This window comes from Oncorhynchus gorbuscha, linkage group LG07 (genome assembly GCF_021184085.1).
Source record: "Oncorhynchus gorbuscha isolate QuinsamMale2020 ecotype Even-year linkage group LG07, OgorEven_v1.0, whole genome shotgun sequence".
Taxonomy (NCBI): Eukaryota; Metazoa; Chordata; class Actinopteri; order Salmoniformes; family Salmonidae; genus Oncorhynchus; species Oncorhynchus gorbuscha.
Genome location: NC_060179.1, coordinates 72,808,984 through 72,822,510, shown reverse-complemented (window position 1 = coordinate 72,822,510; position 13,527 = coordinate 72,808,984). Strand labels below are relative to the sequence as shown.

The 13,527-nt window shown below is 40.6% G+C and overlaps 1 protein-coding gene across 1 annotated transcript in view; it reads right to left on the bottom strand.

Annotated features, from left to right (window-relative positions):
- Positions 1-13,527, bottom strand: part of LOC124040326 (potassium channel subfamily K member 1-like) — a 30,307-nt gene that overhangs the window by 16,089 nt on the left and 691 nt on the right. The window contains exon 2 of the mRNA XM_046357425.1: positions 8,847-9,242. Coding sequence (XP_046213381.1) covers positions 8,847-9,242 — 396 coding nt within the window. The remainder of the gene's footprint in view (positions 1-8,846; positions 9,243-13,527) is intronic.

Here is a 13,527-nt window from a genome sequence, read left to right as displayed (position 1 = left end):
TACAGAGCAGCATAGGCAAGATACAGTAGATGGTATCGCGTACAGTATATACATATGAGATGAATATGTAAACAAAGTGGCATAGTTAAAGTGGCTAGTGATACATGTTTTACATAATTACATTCTCTCCCTATCCCAGTCAGCTGTCCCCACTTGCTTCAAGATGGCCACCATTGTTCCTGTACACAAGAAAGCAAAGGTGACTGAACTAAATGACTATTGCTCGTAGCACTCACTTCTGTCATCATGAAGTGCTTTGAGAAGCTAGTTAAGCAGCACATCTACCTTACACCCTAGACCCACTTCAATTTGCTTCCCACCCCAATAGATCCACTGACGATGCCATTGCACTGCACACTGCCCTATCCCATCTGAACAGTAATATCTATGTAAGAATGCTGTTCATTTACTATAGCTCAGCATTCAACACCACAGTTCCCTCCAAGCTCAGCATTAAGCTCAGAGCCCTGGGTCTGAACCCTGCCCTGTGCAACTGGGTTCTGGACTTCTTGACAGGCCACCCCAAGGGGGTGAAGGTAGGAAACAACATCTCCACTTCACTGATCCTCAACACAGGGGCCCCACAATGGTGGGTGCTTAGCCCCCTCCTGTACTCCCTGTTCAGCTATGATTGCGTGGCCACACATACACACCTCCAACTCAATCATCAAGTTTGCAGACTACAAACATTGTAGGCCTGATTACCAACTATGGCGGAGGTGAGGAACCTGCCGGAGTGGTGCCCGGAAAATAACCAACCTCATTGTCAACAAAAATGAAGGAGCCGATTGCTGGTTTCCTGAAGTCCACAGAGGGAACACACCCACATTGATGGCACCGCAGTGGAGAAGGTGGAAAGCTTACATTTCCTCGGCGTACACATCACTGAAGATCTTAAAATGAAGAAATTTGGCTTGAATGCTGAAGAAATTTGGCTTGGACCCTAAGACCATCACAAACTTGTACAGATGCACAATTGAGAGCATCCTGTCAGGCTATATCACCGCCTGGTACGGCAACTGCACCGCCCACAAACGCAGGGCGCTCCAGAGGGTGGTGCAGTCTGCCCAACGCATTACAGCGGGCACACAACCTGCCCTCCAGGACACCTACAGCACCCAATGTCACAGAAAGGCCCCCCCCAAAAAAAAAAAAATCAGCAAGGACATCAACCACCCGAGCCACGGATTGTTCACCCTACTATCATCCAGAAGTCAGTACAGGTGCATCAAAGCTGTGACCAAGAGACTGAAAATCAGCTTCCATCTCCAGGCCATCAGACTCCTCCTCTGCATTTCACAATGACACAATGGTTGGAACCCAAAATCTACAATTTGGACTCAAAACCAAAAGGACAGATTTCCACCGGTCTAATGTCCATTGCTTGTGTTTCTTGACCAAGCAAGTCTCTTCTTATTGGGGTCCTTAGTAGTAGTGGTTTCTTTGCAGCAATTTGACCACAAAGGCCTGATTCACACAGTCTCCTCTGAACAATTGATGTTGAGATGTGTCTGTTCCTTGAACTCTGAAGCATTTATTTGGGCTGCAATCTGAGGTGAGGTTAATTGCAGATTTCCGAGGCTGGTAACTGTAATGAACTTACCTTCTGCAGCAGAGGTCATTCTGGGTCTTCCTTTCCTGTTGTGGTCCTCATGAGAACTAGTTTCATCATAGCGCTTGATGGTTTTTGCGACTGCACTTGAAGAAACTTTAAATTCTTGAAATGTTCTGGATTGACTGACCATGTCTTAAAGTAACGATGGACTGTCAATTCTCTTTGCTTCTTTGAGCGGTTCTTGCCATAATATAGACTTGGACTTTAACCAAATAGGGTTCTCTGTATACCACCCCTACCTTAGTCACAACACAACTGATTGGATTAAATGCATTAAGAAGTTAAGAAAATTCCACAAATGAACTTTTAGCAAGGCACAACTGTTAGCGTCCCACTGATCCGTTAGAAGTTAACGTCCCATTTCGACAACTTCTGGTGAAATAAATTACTATAAATATTAAACTTTCATGAAATCACAAGTGCGATACATCAAAATAAAGCTTAACTTTGTTAATTTTGTTGTTAATCCAGCAGCCGGATGGTTTGGATAGAAAAGCTTTATTTTTATGTATTACTCTTGTGATTTTATGAAAGGTAAATATTTACAATACTGTAATTTGAATTTCATGCTCTGCAATTTCACCGGATGTTGTTGAGGTGTCTCGCTAGCGGCACGCCTAACCCAAACAGGTGAACTTCACTAGGGTAGGGGGCAGCATTCGGAATTTTGGATGAAAAGCATGTCTAAATTAAACGGCCTGCTACTCGGGCCCAGAAGTTATGATGTAACTGGTAGATGTGGATAGAAAACACTAAAGTTTCCAAAACTGTTCAAATTGTGTCTGTGAGCATAAACAGAACTGATTTGGCAGGTGAAAACCTGAGAAAAATCCATTCAGGAAGTAGTTTTTTGTTCATTAGTTTTGTAAGTTTTCTATTCAATGCCACTACAGTATCCATCGACTTAGGACTCAAAATGCAGTTCCTAGGCCTTCCACTAGATGTCAACAGTTTGTTTCAGGCTTGTATTCTGATAAGAGGGGGTGAGACCAGTCTGAATGAGTGGACTGTGACGTGTCACAGAACTTTTTCATGCACAATCCCGAGAGAGTGCATTTCTTGTATTCCTTTTATATTGATGACTGTATTGTCCGGTTGAAATATTATAGATCATTTAGGCTAAAAACAACCTAAGGATGGAAAATAAACATCGTTTGACATGTTTCTATGAACTTCACGGATACAATTTGGATTTTTTTGTCTGCCTGTTTTGACTGTGTTTGACCCTGTGGATTACAGAAGAAAAAGCAAACAAAACAAATGTTTTTGGATATGAAGAGACTATCGAACAAAAGGAACATTTATTGAGTAAATGAATGTCTTCTGAGTGCAACCATATGAAGATCAAAGGTAAGGGATTAATTTTATCTCCATTTCTGACTTGTGTATCTCTTCTCCTTGGCTGGTTACAGTTTGTAATGATTTGTCTACTGGGCTATGTTCTCAAATAATCATAAGGTATGATTTCGCCGTAAAGTATTTTTTTAAATCTGACACCGTGGTTGGATTCACAAGAAGTTAATCTTTAAACCTATGTAAAATAGGTTTTGTTTTCTGAATTTTATAATAAGTATTTCTGTATTTATAGTATTTGTAGATGTCTATGTGTCAGGGGAGAAGCTCCAGGTGGTATCCGATTTTAAGTATCTTGGCATCATACTTGATTCCAACCTCTCTTTTAAAAAGCATGTGAAAAAGGTCATTCAAATAACCAAATTCAACCTAGCTAATTTCCGATTTATACGAAATTGTTTGACTACAGAGGTAGCAAAACTGTACTTCAAATCTATGATACTCCCCCACTTAACATACTGCTTGACTAGTTGGGCCCAAGCTTGCTGTACAACATTAAAACCTATTCAGTCTGTCTACAAACAGGCTCTCAAAGTGCTTGATAGGAAGCCCAATAGCCATCATCATTGTCACATCCTTAGAAAGCATGAGCTCTTGAGTTGGGAAAATCTTGTGCAATACACCGACGCATGTCTTGTATTCAAGATCCTTAATGGCCTGGCTCCCCCTCCACTCAATATTTTTGTTAAACAGAAAACCCAGACATATGGCAGCAGATCCACAAGGTCTGCCATGAGAGGTGACTGTATAGTTCCCCTAAGGAAAAGCACCTTTATTAAATCTGCATTTTCTGTGAGAGCTTCCCATGTCTGGAATACACTGCCATCAGACACACATAACTGCACCACATATCACACTTTCACAAAATGTTTGAAGACCTGGCTAAAGGTCAATCAGATTTGTGAACATGGTCCCTAGCTGTGTGTTGCCGCTTTCCATGTGGTCTGTTGTCTGTAGCTTGTGAGGTGTGGAAACACTGTTGCTTTTATGAATTTTGTCTTGCTGCTTTTTGTTCTATGTTGCTCTGTATGTATGCTATGTCTTGATTGTCCTATGTTGCTATGTCTTGCTTGTTCTATGGTGCTATTGTCTATATTGTAATTGTTTTTAATAACCTGCCCAGGGACTGCGGTTGAAAATTAGCCGGCCGGCTAAAACCGGCACTTTTACTGAAACGTTGATTAATGTGCACTGTCCCTGTAAAAATAAAATAAACTAAACTAAATTTGGCGCTCTGCAATCTCACTGGATGCTGGCCAGGTGGGTAGCGTCCCACATACCCTAGAGAGGTTAAACCCTTTACAATGAAGATCTGTGAAGTTATTTGGATTTTTAAGAGTTATCTTTGAAAGACATGGTCCTGAAAATTGGCTGTTCTTTTGTTGTTGCTGAGTTTACATGATTCCATGTGTTATTTAATCGTTTTGATGTCTTCACTATTATTCTACAATATAGAAAATAGTAAAAGTAAAGAAGAACCCTGGAGTAGATGTGTCCAAACTTTTGACTGGTATTGTATGTGTTATGACTTTTCAACCTCAGCACTGAATCCACGATATGGCAATCTAATAGAACTCAGAAGGGTTTTCACGTCTTGCACGTCATAGTAATTAGATGGCTAATATTAATACTATGTATGCCAGTCTCTCTTGGCTAAGAGTTGAGGAAAGAAACATTGTGTTGGAAATTCCAAATAGTTTGCAGTCAGCTTACACACAGCACCGACACACACACTTACCCCATCAGAAATACCACGAGGGGCCTTTTCACAGTCCCTAGCTCCAGAACAAATTCACGTTAACCTACAGTATTATACAGAGCCATGAGTGCATGGAACTCCCTTCCATCTTATATAGCGCAAGTGAACAGCAAATAATGTGACACCTCTCCCCTTTGTGACCTAGTTGTGTGTATGTACTGACATGTACAGTATGGAACTAATGGACGCGTGCACACACACACACTTAAATACAATCATGTCAATTGTAGTCTGTCTACCGTAATTTCCGTACTATAAACTGCTACTTTATTCCCACACTTTGAACCTCGCGGTTTATACAATGACGCGGCTAATTTATGGATTTTTCCCGCTTTCACAAGATTCATGTTGCCAAAAAACTGAGCACCGTCACATAATGTGAAGTAAATCGAGCGCGCTCAAACTTCATCATTCTGATTACGGTATTTTGTCACCGTCATCATGGCAAAGACACGGAGAAATGCATATGATGCAGCTTTCAAGTTGAAGGCGATAAATCTGTCTGTTGGAAAAGGAAATAGAGCTGCTGCATGGGAGCTTGGCCTTAATGAGTCGATGATAAGACGTTGGAAACAGCAGCGTGAGGAACTGACTCAGTGCAGAAAGACAACAAAAGCTTTCAGAGGGAAGAAAAGCAGATGGCCCAAAGTATTTGCAGCCACTCGACAGTGTAAATCGTGCATTTAAGGTGGCGGTCCTTGTTCAGCCTCCGGATGAAAGTGACGAGAGCGACAATGAAAACGATCCAACATCGGATGAAGCAATTCTGAGGCTATTTAACTCAGACACCGAAGGAGATGACTTCAGTGGTTTCAGTGCACAGGAGGAGGAAGATGGTGACCAATGACTTTCTTGGTAGGCTACTGTTTTAATTTTTGTTACAAGCCGTGTTTCGTTTAAAGGCTGTGTAAAGTTCATTTGTTTCAATGTATCGGTAGGCACCTGCGGCTTATAGACATGTGCGGCTTATGTACAAAATACATATTTTTTAATAATTCAGTGGGTGCGGTTTATATTCAGGTGCGCTCAATAGTCCAGCAATTACGGTAATATAATTTTCATTTTCATAGTATGCGTTTTTCTATTGACCTAATCTTACCACTAGGGGAGAGTGAGCTGCTGATCACAATTAGCAGCATGAAGTGGAACGGTTTTAGTTTTCCCCTCACTGATCATAATGATTATTGAACTAAAATGTAGATACACTACATGAAGTTAGACAACACAATAGGCTTTGCCAAGCCTTTCCCTTGTTTCCAATGTGACCAACTATACTGATCGATAAAGATCATTTTAAGGAAAGATATGTGAAGATTCTCAGAGTCAAACTTAACAAAACATGCCAGAAGTACTGAAGGTAATTCACATCAAATATACAGAACACCCTTTTAAGTTCAAATCAGTCTTTTTCTCCATTCTTAGCCTCAAGATGTCTTAAGCCTGAAGCTTCTAAACAGAATGAGAAACTGTCCAAGAGAATTCAGAGCCTCGAGATGTTGTTGCTCTCTCTATATTTGTCTGGATGATGGTTTGCTTTAAATCAAAGGCAACCAAATATGGTATCATTCATCAAACTTTAAAGCGATGAATCTGAGATTCGGTCAACAGCAGCCCCACCACTTTTTTCACTATAGAGCTGAGGGACACAGTTGGAGAAATGTAACCTCTCTCAAATCCGTAGATTAAGCTATGATGTAGGGACTGTCTGACAGTCCATGAGATCAACATGATATTAAACAAATGATGTATTGCTTCAGCACCAAGACATTGTTTACAAACAATGGAGTTAAACAGAGGGGTATACTACAAAGCAGGATCAAAAAGTTAGCCAGCTAAACTTGCCTAAATATTGTAAAAAAAATATTTTTATATCATCTTGAAATGGACATGGTCTAATTTACTCAAACAACATTTCTAAGCTCCTACCCCCTACTTTTTCGAACATTCTGTTAAAAATCGCGCAACATTTCAGCACCCTGCTGCTCATGCCAGGAATATAGTATATGCATATGATTAGTATGTGTGGATAGAAAACACTTAGACGTTTATAAAATCACGGCTGTGACTATAACAGAACGTGCGTTTCATCGAAAAGCGCAGGAAAATCTGATCACTGAAAATTGGAAAATATATCAATGCGCCACTTGCATGTATTGTCTATGGGAAAGCAAATTACCTGGAGCCGAGATTGCAATTCCTACAGCTTCCACACGATGTCAACAGTCTTGTCATTTGACTAGGCTTTGTTTCTTGGTCAAACGAAGAAGAGACAGCCAATTTCTTCAGGTCTCGGACCGGATATTTTGGTTGAGATTTACCCGGACATTATTTCCAGACGTACCCCTATAGAATATACATCGCCTCGTGATCAATTTGGTCGCTTATTAACGTTTACTAATAACTAAAGTTGCATTACAAAAGTATTTCGAAGTGTTTTGTGAAAGTTTATCGTTGACTTTTTTAATTTAAAAAAATGACGTTACAAGACGCTATTTTTTTCCGTTTATCACACAGTCTTCATAGATCGACATCTAGGCTATATATGGACCGATTTAATCGGGAAAAAAAGACCCAATAGTGATTATGGGACATCTAGGAGTGCCAACAAAGAAGATGGTCAAAGGTAATGAATGTTTTATATTTTATTTGTGCGGTTTGTGTAGCTCCGACTATGCTAATTATTTTGTTTACGTCCCCTGCGGGTCTTTTGGGGTGTTACATGCTATCAAATAGCTTCTCATGCTTTCGACGAAAAGCATTTTAAAAATCTGACTTGTTGCCTGGATTCACAACGAGTGTAGCTTTAATTCAATACCCTGCATGTGTATTTTAATGAACGTTTGAGTTTTACCTAATACTATTAGCATTTAGCGTAGCGCATTTGTATTTCCAGATCTCTAGATAGGACACCTGCGTGTCAGGTAGGAGCAAGAGGTTAAAGCTGAAATATTTAACCTTCTGGGCAACCTGACCAAATTCACATTGACATATCATTCTCATTGAAATCATGTTTAACTTCTTCGAGATAGGGGGCGCTCTTTTAATTTTTGGATAAAAAACGTTCCCGTTTTAAACAAGATATTTTCCAAAACTGCAAAGATATTATCTGTGAGTGCCCCAGAACTAATGCTACAGGCGAAACCAAGATGAAGTTTCATGCAGGAAATGCCCCAGATTCTGAAGGCGCTGTGTTCCAATGTCTCCTTATATGGCTGTGAATGCGCCAGGAATGAGCCTGCCCTTTGTGTCATTTCTCCAAGGTGTCTGCAGCATTGTGACGTATTTGTAGGCATATCATTGGAAGATTGACCATAAGAGACTACATTAACCGGGTGTCCGCCCGGTGTCCTGTGTCGAAATTATTGCGTAATCTTTAGGTCCATGCACCGTTCCATTTCTTCAGAAGAGAAAGTCAACTGCCACGATGGATTTACCATTGATAGATATGTGAAAAACACCTTGAGGATTGATTCTAAACATCGTTTGCCATGTTTCTGTTGATATTATGGAGTTAATTTGGAAAAAAACTTGACTTAATTGACGTTTTTTTTCTTACCCAAACGTGATGAAGAAAACGGAGCGATTTGTCAACACAAATAATCTTTTTGTAAAAACTGAACATTTGCTATCTAACTGAGTCTCCTCATTGAAAACATCTGAAGTTCTTCAAAGGTAAATTATTTTATTTGAATGTTTTTCTGTTTTTTGTGAAAATGTTGCTTAATGAATGTCAGGCATAATCCTATGCTAGGCTATCAATACTGTTACACAAATGCTTGTTTTGCTATGAAGCATAATTTTGAAAATCTGAGATGACAGTGTTGTTAACAAAAGGCTAAGCTTGAGAGCAAATAGATTTATTTCATTTCATTTGCGATTTTCATGAATAGTTAACATTGCGTTATGGTAATGAGCTTGAGGCTGTATTCACGATCCCGGATGGCTCGTCGCAACAGGTTAAGAAGCGGTAGATCTGTGCTATGTGAGCTATTTCTATACTTCCCATTCATTTTCATTTTTGTTATTTCTGGTTCTTTATCAAAGTTAGCTAACTCCTTGATCATGCTTAGCAGTACACCCCTCTGATGTTCTTAAAAAATAAATACAATACCAACTCACCAGTTATTCCGACTTTATAGAGCTGTCTGAACCTCTGGTTGAAGGACTCCCCTGGTACGTAATCTCCCAGTCCGATGGTACTTAGTGATATAAAACAGAAGTAGATGCTCTCCAGGAAGTTCCAGTTCTCCTCTAGGGAGGAGAAGATGGCCGCCGGGATGAGGAAGAAACAGGAAGCAGCCAGGATGGCGAGGAGTGTGGCGTGGACCACGGCTACGAGAGGCTTGGACAGGCCCCAGCGGGTCGACACGTACATGACTGGACGGCGCGTGCTGAAGACCATGATGCGTTGGACCACGGCGGTGAGGAAGAGGAGGGTGAAGGGGATGCCGATCACAGAGTAGACGATACAGAAGGCTTTGCCTCCATCGGAGAGTGGAGCGGTGTGGCCATATCCTGGTTGAAACAAAGGGACATGGACAGGTTAGTTGAGATAATGAGCAATGGAAATGTAGCCTATAGAAAACTCACATTTAAAAGGATTTCTGGTTCTTAATTAACAAAGCCAAAAATATGCCCATTGCACATGTGGCCGATGTGAAATGGCTAGCTAGTTAGTGGTAGTGCGCGCTAATAGTGTTTCAGTCGGTGACGACACTCACTCCGACACTTAGAAGTAGTTGTTCCCCTTGCTCTGCAAGGGCCACAGCTTTTGTGGCGCGATGGGTAACGATACTTCGCGAGTGACTGTGGTTGATCTGTGCAGAGGGTCCCTGGTTCGAGCCCAGGTTGGGGCGAGGAGAGGGACGGAAGCTATACTGTTACACACTAGAGGTCGACCGATTATGATTTCCCCCCCCCCCCCCAAAAAAAAGCCGATACCGATTAATAGGCCGATTCCCCCCCCTTCATTTTTTTTAATGACAATTACAACAATACTGAATGAACACTTACTGTAACTTAATATAATACATAAATAAAAATCAATTTAGCCTCAAATAAATAATGAAACGTTCAATTTGGTTTAAACAATGCAAAAACAAAGTGTTGGAGAAGTAAAAGTGCAATATGTGCCATATAAAAAAGCTAATGTTTGAGTTCCTTGCTCAGAACATATGAAAGTTGGTGGTTCCTTTTAACATGAGACTTCAATATTCCAAGGTAAGAGGTTTTAGGTTATAGTTTATAGTATTTATAGGACTATTTCTCTCTATACCATTTGTATTTCATATACCTTTGACTATTGGATGTTCTTATAGGCACTTTAGTATTGCCAGTTCAACAGTATAGCTTCCGTCCCTCTCCTCACCCTACCTGGGCTCGAACCAGGAACACAGCGACAACAGCCACCCTCGAAGCAGCGTTACCCATCGCTCCACAAAAGCGGTGGCCCTTGCAGAGCAAGGGGAATAACTACTGAAAGTCTCAGAGCGAGTGACGTTTGAAACTCATTTAGCGCCCACCCCGCTAACCAGCTAGCCATTTCACATCGGTTACACCAGCCATTAGGCTGATATGCTTGAAGTCATAAACAGAGCTGTGCTTGCGAAGAGCTGCTGGCAAAACGCACAAAAGTGCTGTATGAATGCTTATGAGCCTGCTGCTGCCTACCATCGCTCAGTCAGACTGCTCTATCAAATATCAAATAATAGACTTAATTATAATCACAGAAATATCTTTGGTCATTAATATGGTCGAATCCGGAAACTACCATTTCGAAAACAAAACTATTATTTCAGTGAAATACGAAACCGTTCGGTATTTTATCGGTATTTTATCAAACGGGTGGCATCCCTAAGTCTAAATATTCTTGTACATTGTACAACCTTCAATGTTATGTCAGAATTATGTAAAATTCTGGCAAATTAGTTCACAATGAGCCAGGCGTTCCAAACTGTTGCATATACCCTTACTCCGTGTGCAATGAACGCAAGAGAAGTGACAATTTCACCTGGTTAATATTTTACATTTATTTTACCTTTATTTAACGAGGCAAGTCAGTTAAGAACAAATTCTTATTTTCAATGACGGCCTAGGAACAGTGGGTTAACTGCCTGTTCAGGGGCTGAACGGCAGATTTGTACCTTATCAGCTCAGGGGTTTGAAATTGCAACCTTCCGGTTACTAGTCCAACGCTCTAACCACTAGGCTACCCTGCCTGCTAACCTGGATTTCTTGTAGCTAACTATGCAGTTTTAAAAATATATACTTCTGTGTATTGATTTTTTTAAAGGCATTGGTGTTTATGGTTAGGTACAGTCGTGCAACGATTGTGCTTTTTTCGCAAATGCGCTTTTGTTAAATCATCCCCCAACGTTGCATCGATTATATGCAACGCAGGACACCCGAGATAAACTAGTAATATCAACCATGTGTAGTTAACTAGTGATTATGATTGATTGATTGTGTTTTATAAGATCAATTTAATGCTAGCTAGGAACTTACCTTGGCATACTGCATTTGCGTAACAGGCAGGCTCCTCGTGGAGTGCAATGAGAGGCCGGTGGTTAGAGCGTTGGACTAGTTAACCGTAAGGTTGCAAGATTGAATCCCAGAGCTGACAAGGTAAAGATCTGTCGTTCTGCCCCTGAACAAGGCAGTTAACCCACCGTTTCTAGGCAGTCATTGAAATAAGAATGTGTTCTTAAATGACTTGTATAGTTAAATAATGATTAAATAAAGGTGAAAAAAGGCAAAAATCGGCATCCAAAAATACAGATTGTACCAATTGTTATGAAAACTTGAAATCGGCCCTAATTTAAAAAAATCGGCCATTCCGATTAATCGTCGACCTCGATTACACACAAACCCAATTAGTGAAAGTGCTGCCCTTTAGAGAAAACTTCAGATTTTCAGCAAACTACTTAGACAAAAGGAAGAGCTGCACCCTTTCCTTTTGTTTAATCGGTTTCTGAACCACAAAACAAGATATCTATTGTCAGTAGCTTAAGTCTTTGTTTCTTTGGTAAAGCCTTATATGCTTCCAACATTATCATCTTTTTCCACATCTACAAGGCAGTAGTCATGACAAACATCCATTGCTGGTTTTAGAGCTGTTCACAACAATAGGAAGGAACAACAGAACACAATATTATCTCATGTAGACAGGTAAACCAGCATAGCCATGACGGCAGAGGGGGTTGAGCACGCTGTTCTGTAGCTCATGGCACGGACACGAGAAGGTGCCATTAAAAGAAAAGAGAATATAGCATGTTTTATGTAGCAAGTGTTGCTAGCATGTAGCAAGTTTTCCTAGCATGAGTGGTATAAATGCAATGGCCCTCCAACACAACCATGCAGATTGGGAACTCAACTAAGCTACTTTATGTCAGAGATGGCCTACTATGACACATTGTCATTGATATCTTTACTATGTCAAAACGTATTACATTTTTTTTGTCAGGAATGTTATCCTGCAGTAAAAGTATCTATCAAGTAATGTGATGAACGGTTATTACTCTGGACGATTGACCTGACACCAAAAAGTAAGTTCCCCTATGAGAAAAGAAAGTCTAAACCACCTCTTTACTACAGTAATAGGCTACTACTACTACTACCACCATAGCTTCTTGTCAAGAAGCAACGTGGTGGATTGTAAGGACCCGAACTGAGAGTGTTTCTATACCACCTGTGAAATGAATACCTCGACACCATAGCTCCCCTTATGCTTTACTTTTTCATGGATCTCTCTGGCTGTATTGTGACTATTGTATATTTTCTTGTGTTTCATTGTTGCAATTAAAAACTGACAGATGCCTGTGTGAGGAAAAGGTGACTGAGAAGGAACTGTGGTTGGAGACTTGAGTCATGGAAGTATTAAATGACAATGGGTGCCTAATCTTGTCAAACCGGATTGTCTGCAATCGGCACACCCATATTTCCCAGCTTTAGGCCTATCCTTGTGGCTCTGTTCTATTTACATGGGACCACACACTAAAGGCTATGTATCACCTGGGACTCTAAGGTGCCACATCAACTCAGATAACCAATTTCAAAATGGCCTATATGTTGGAAGCACAGTCAAAGATAACCCAAGTGATATAAAGACGCTCAGAAGTTAGGACCAAAGTTCTACAGAGACATGTAACTAATGTAGGCCTTTTACACAATAGGCTATATGATAAGGAGGCTGTTATACGTAACACCTATTCAAAAGAAACGCCTTTGCGGTCTGATCTGAAGCATGTAATGTTGGTATCCCATCCCTAAACATTACTTATGTTAGGCCTACATAAAATGACATCTGTCGTAACTTGAAAAGTTAGGCTCAAACGGAATTGACAGTGTTTACTTTTAAAAAGTCGGTAAACATTGGTGGGAGTGTCAATAACTACAGACCCAGGTTTGTAGGCTTTTTTAAAGGATAAATGTTTTCAGTGCGTGAGAAAGAACGTGCCCTTGCTCAATGCATAAACACAGACGAGCAGGCAGACAGACAGAGGGCATACTGTATATTATCATGACAGAATGCTGAGCTCGGGTAACGTAGGCAGGTGTTAGTTACTTGGGTGTACAGTGTCGCGAAAGGGTACATTTCAGTGTCACAGGCCACAACAAAAATGCCAACCTGCTTTCAGGAATGTCGTGTGCCTACCTAACAAGACGCGTATGACAATAATCAACTATATTACCACTAGACATGACTACGTAAACAAGCAACTCCCTTATTTTTCTGAAAATAGACTTATTAAAAAGAAACACATTTCTGAATTGCACCTATTCATTTCTGGGGGCGATGCGC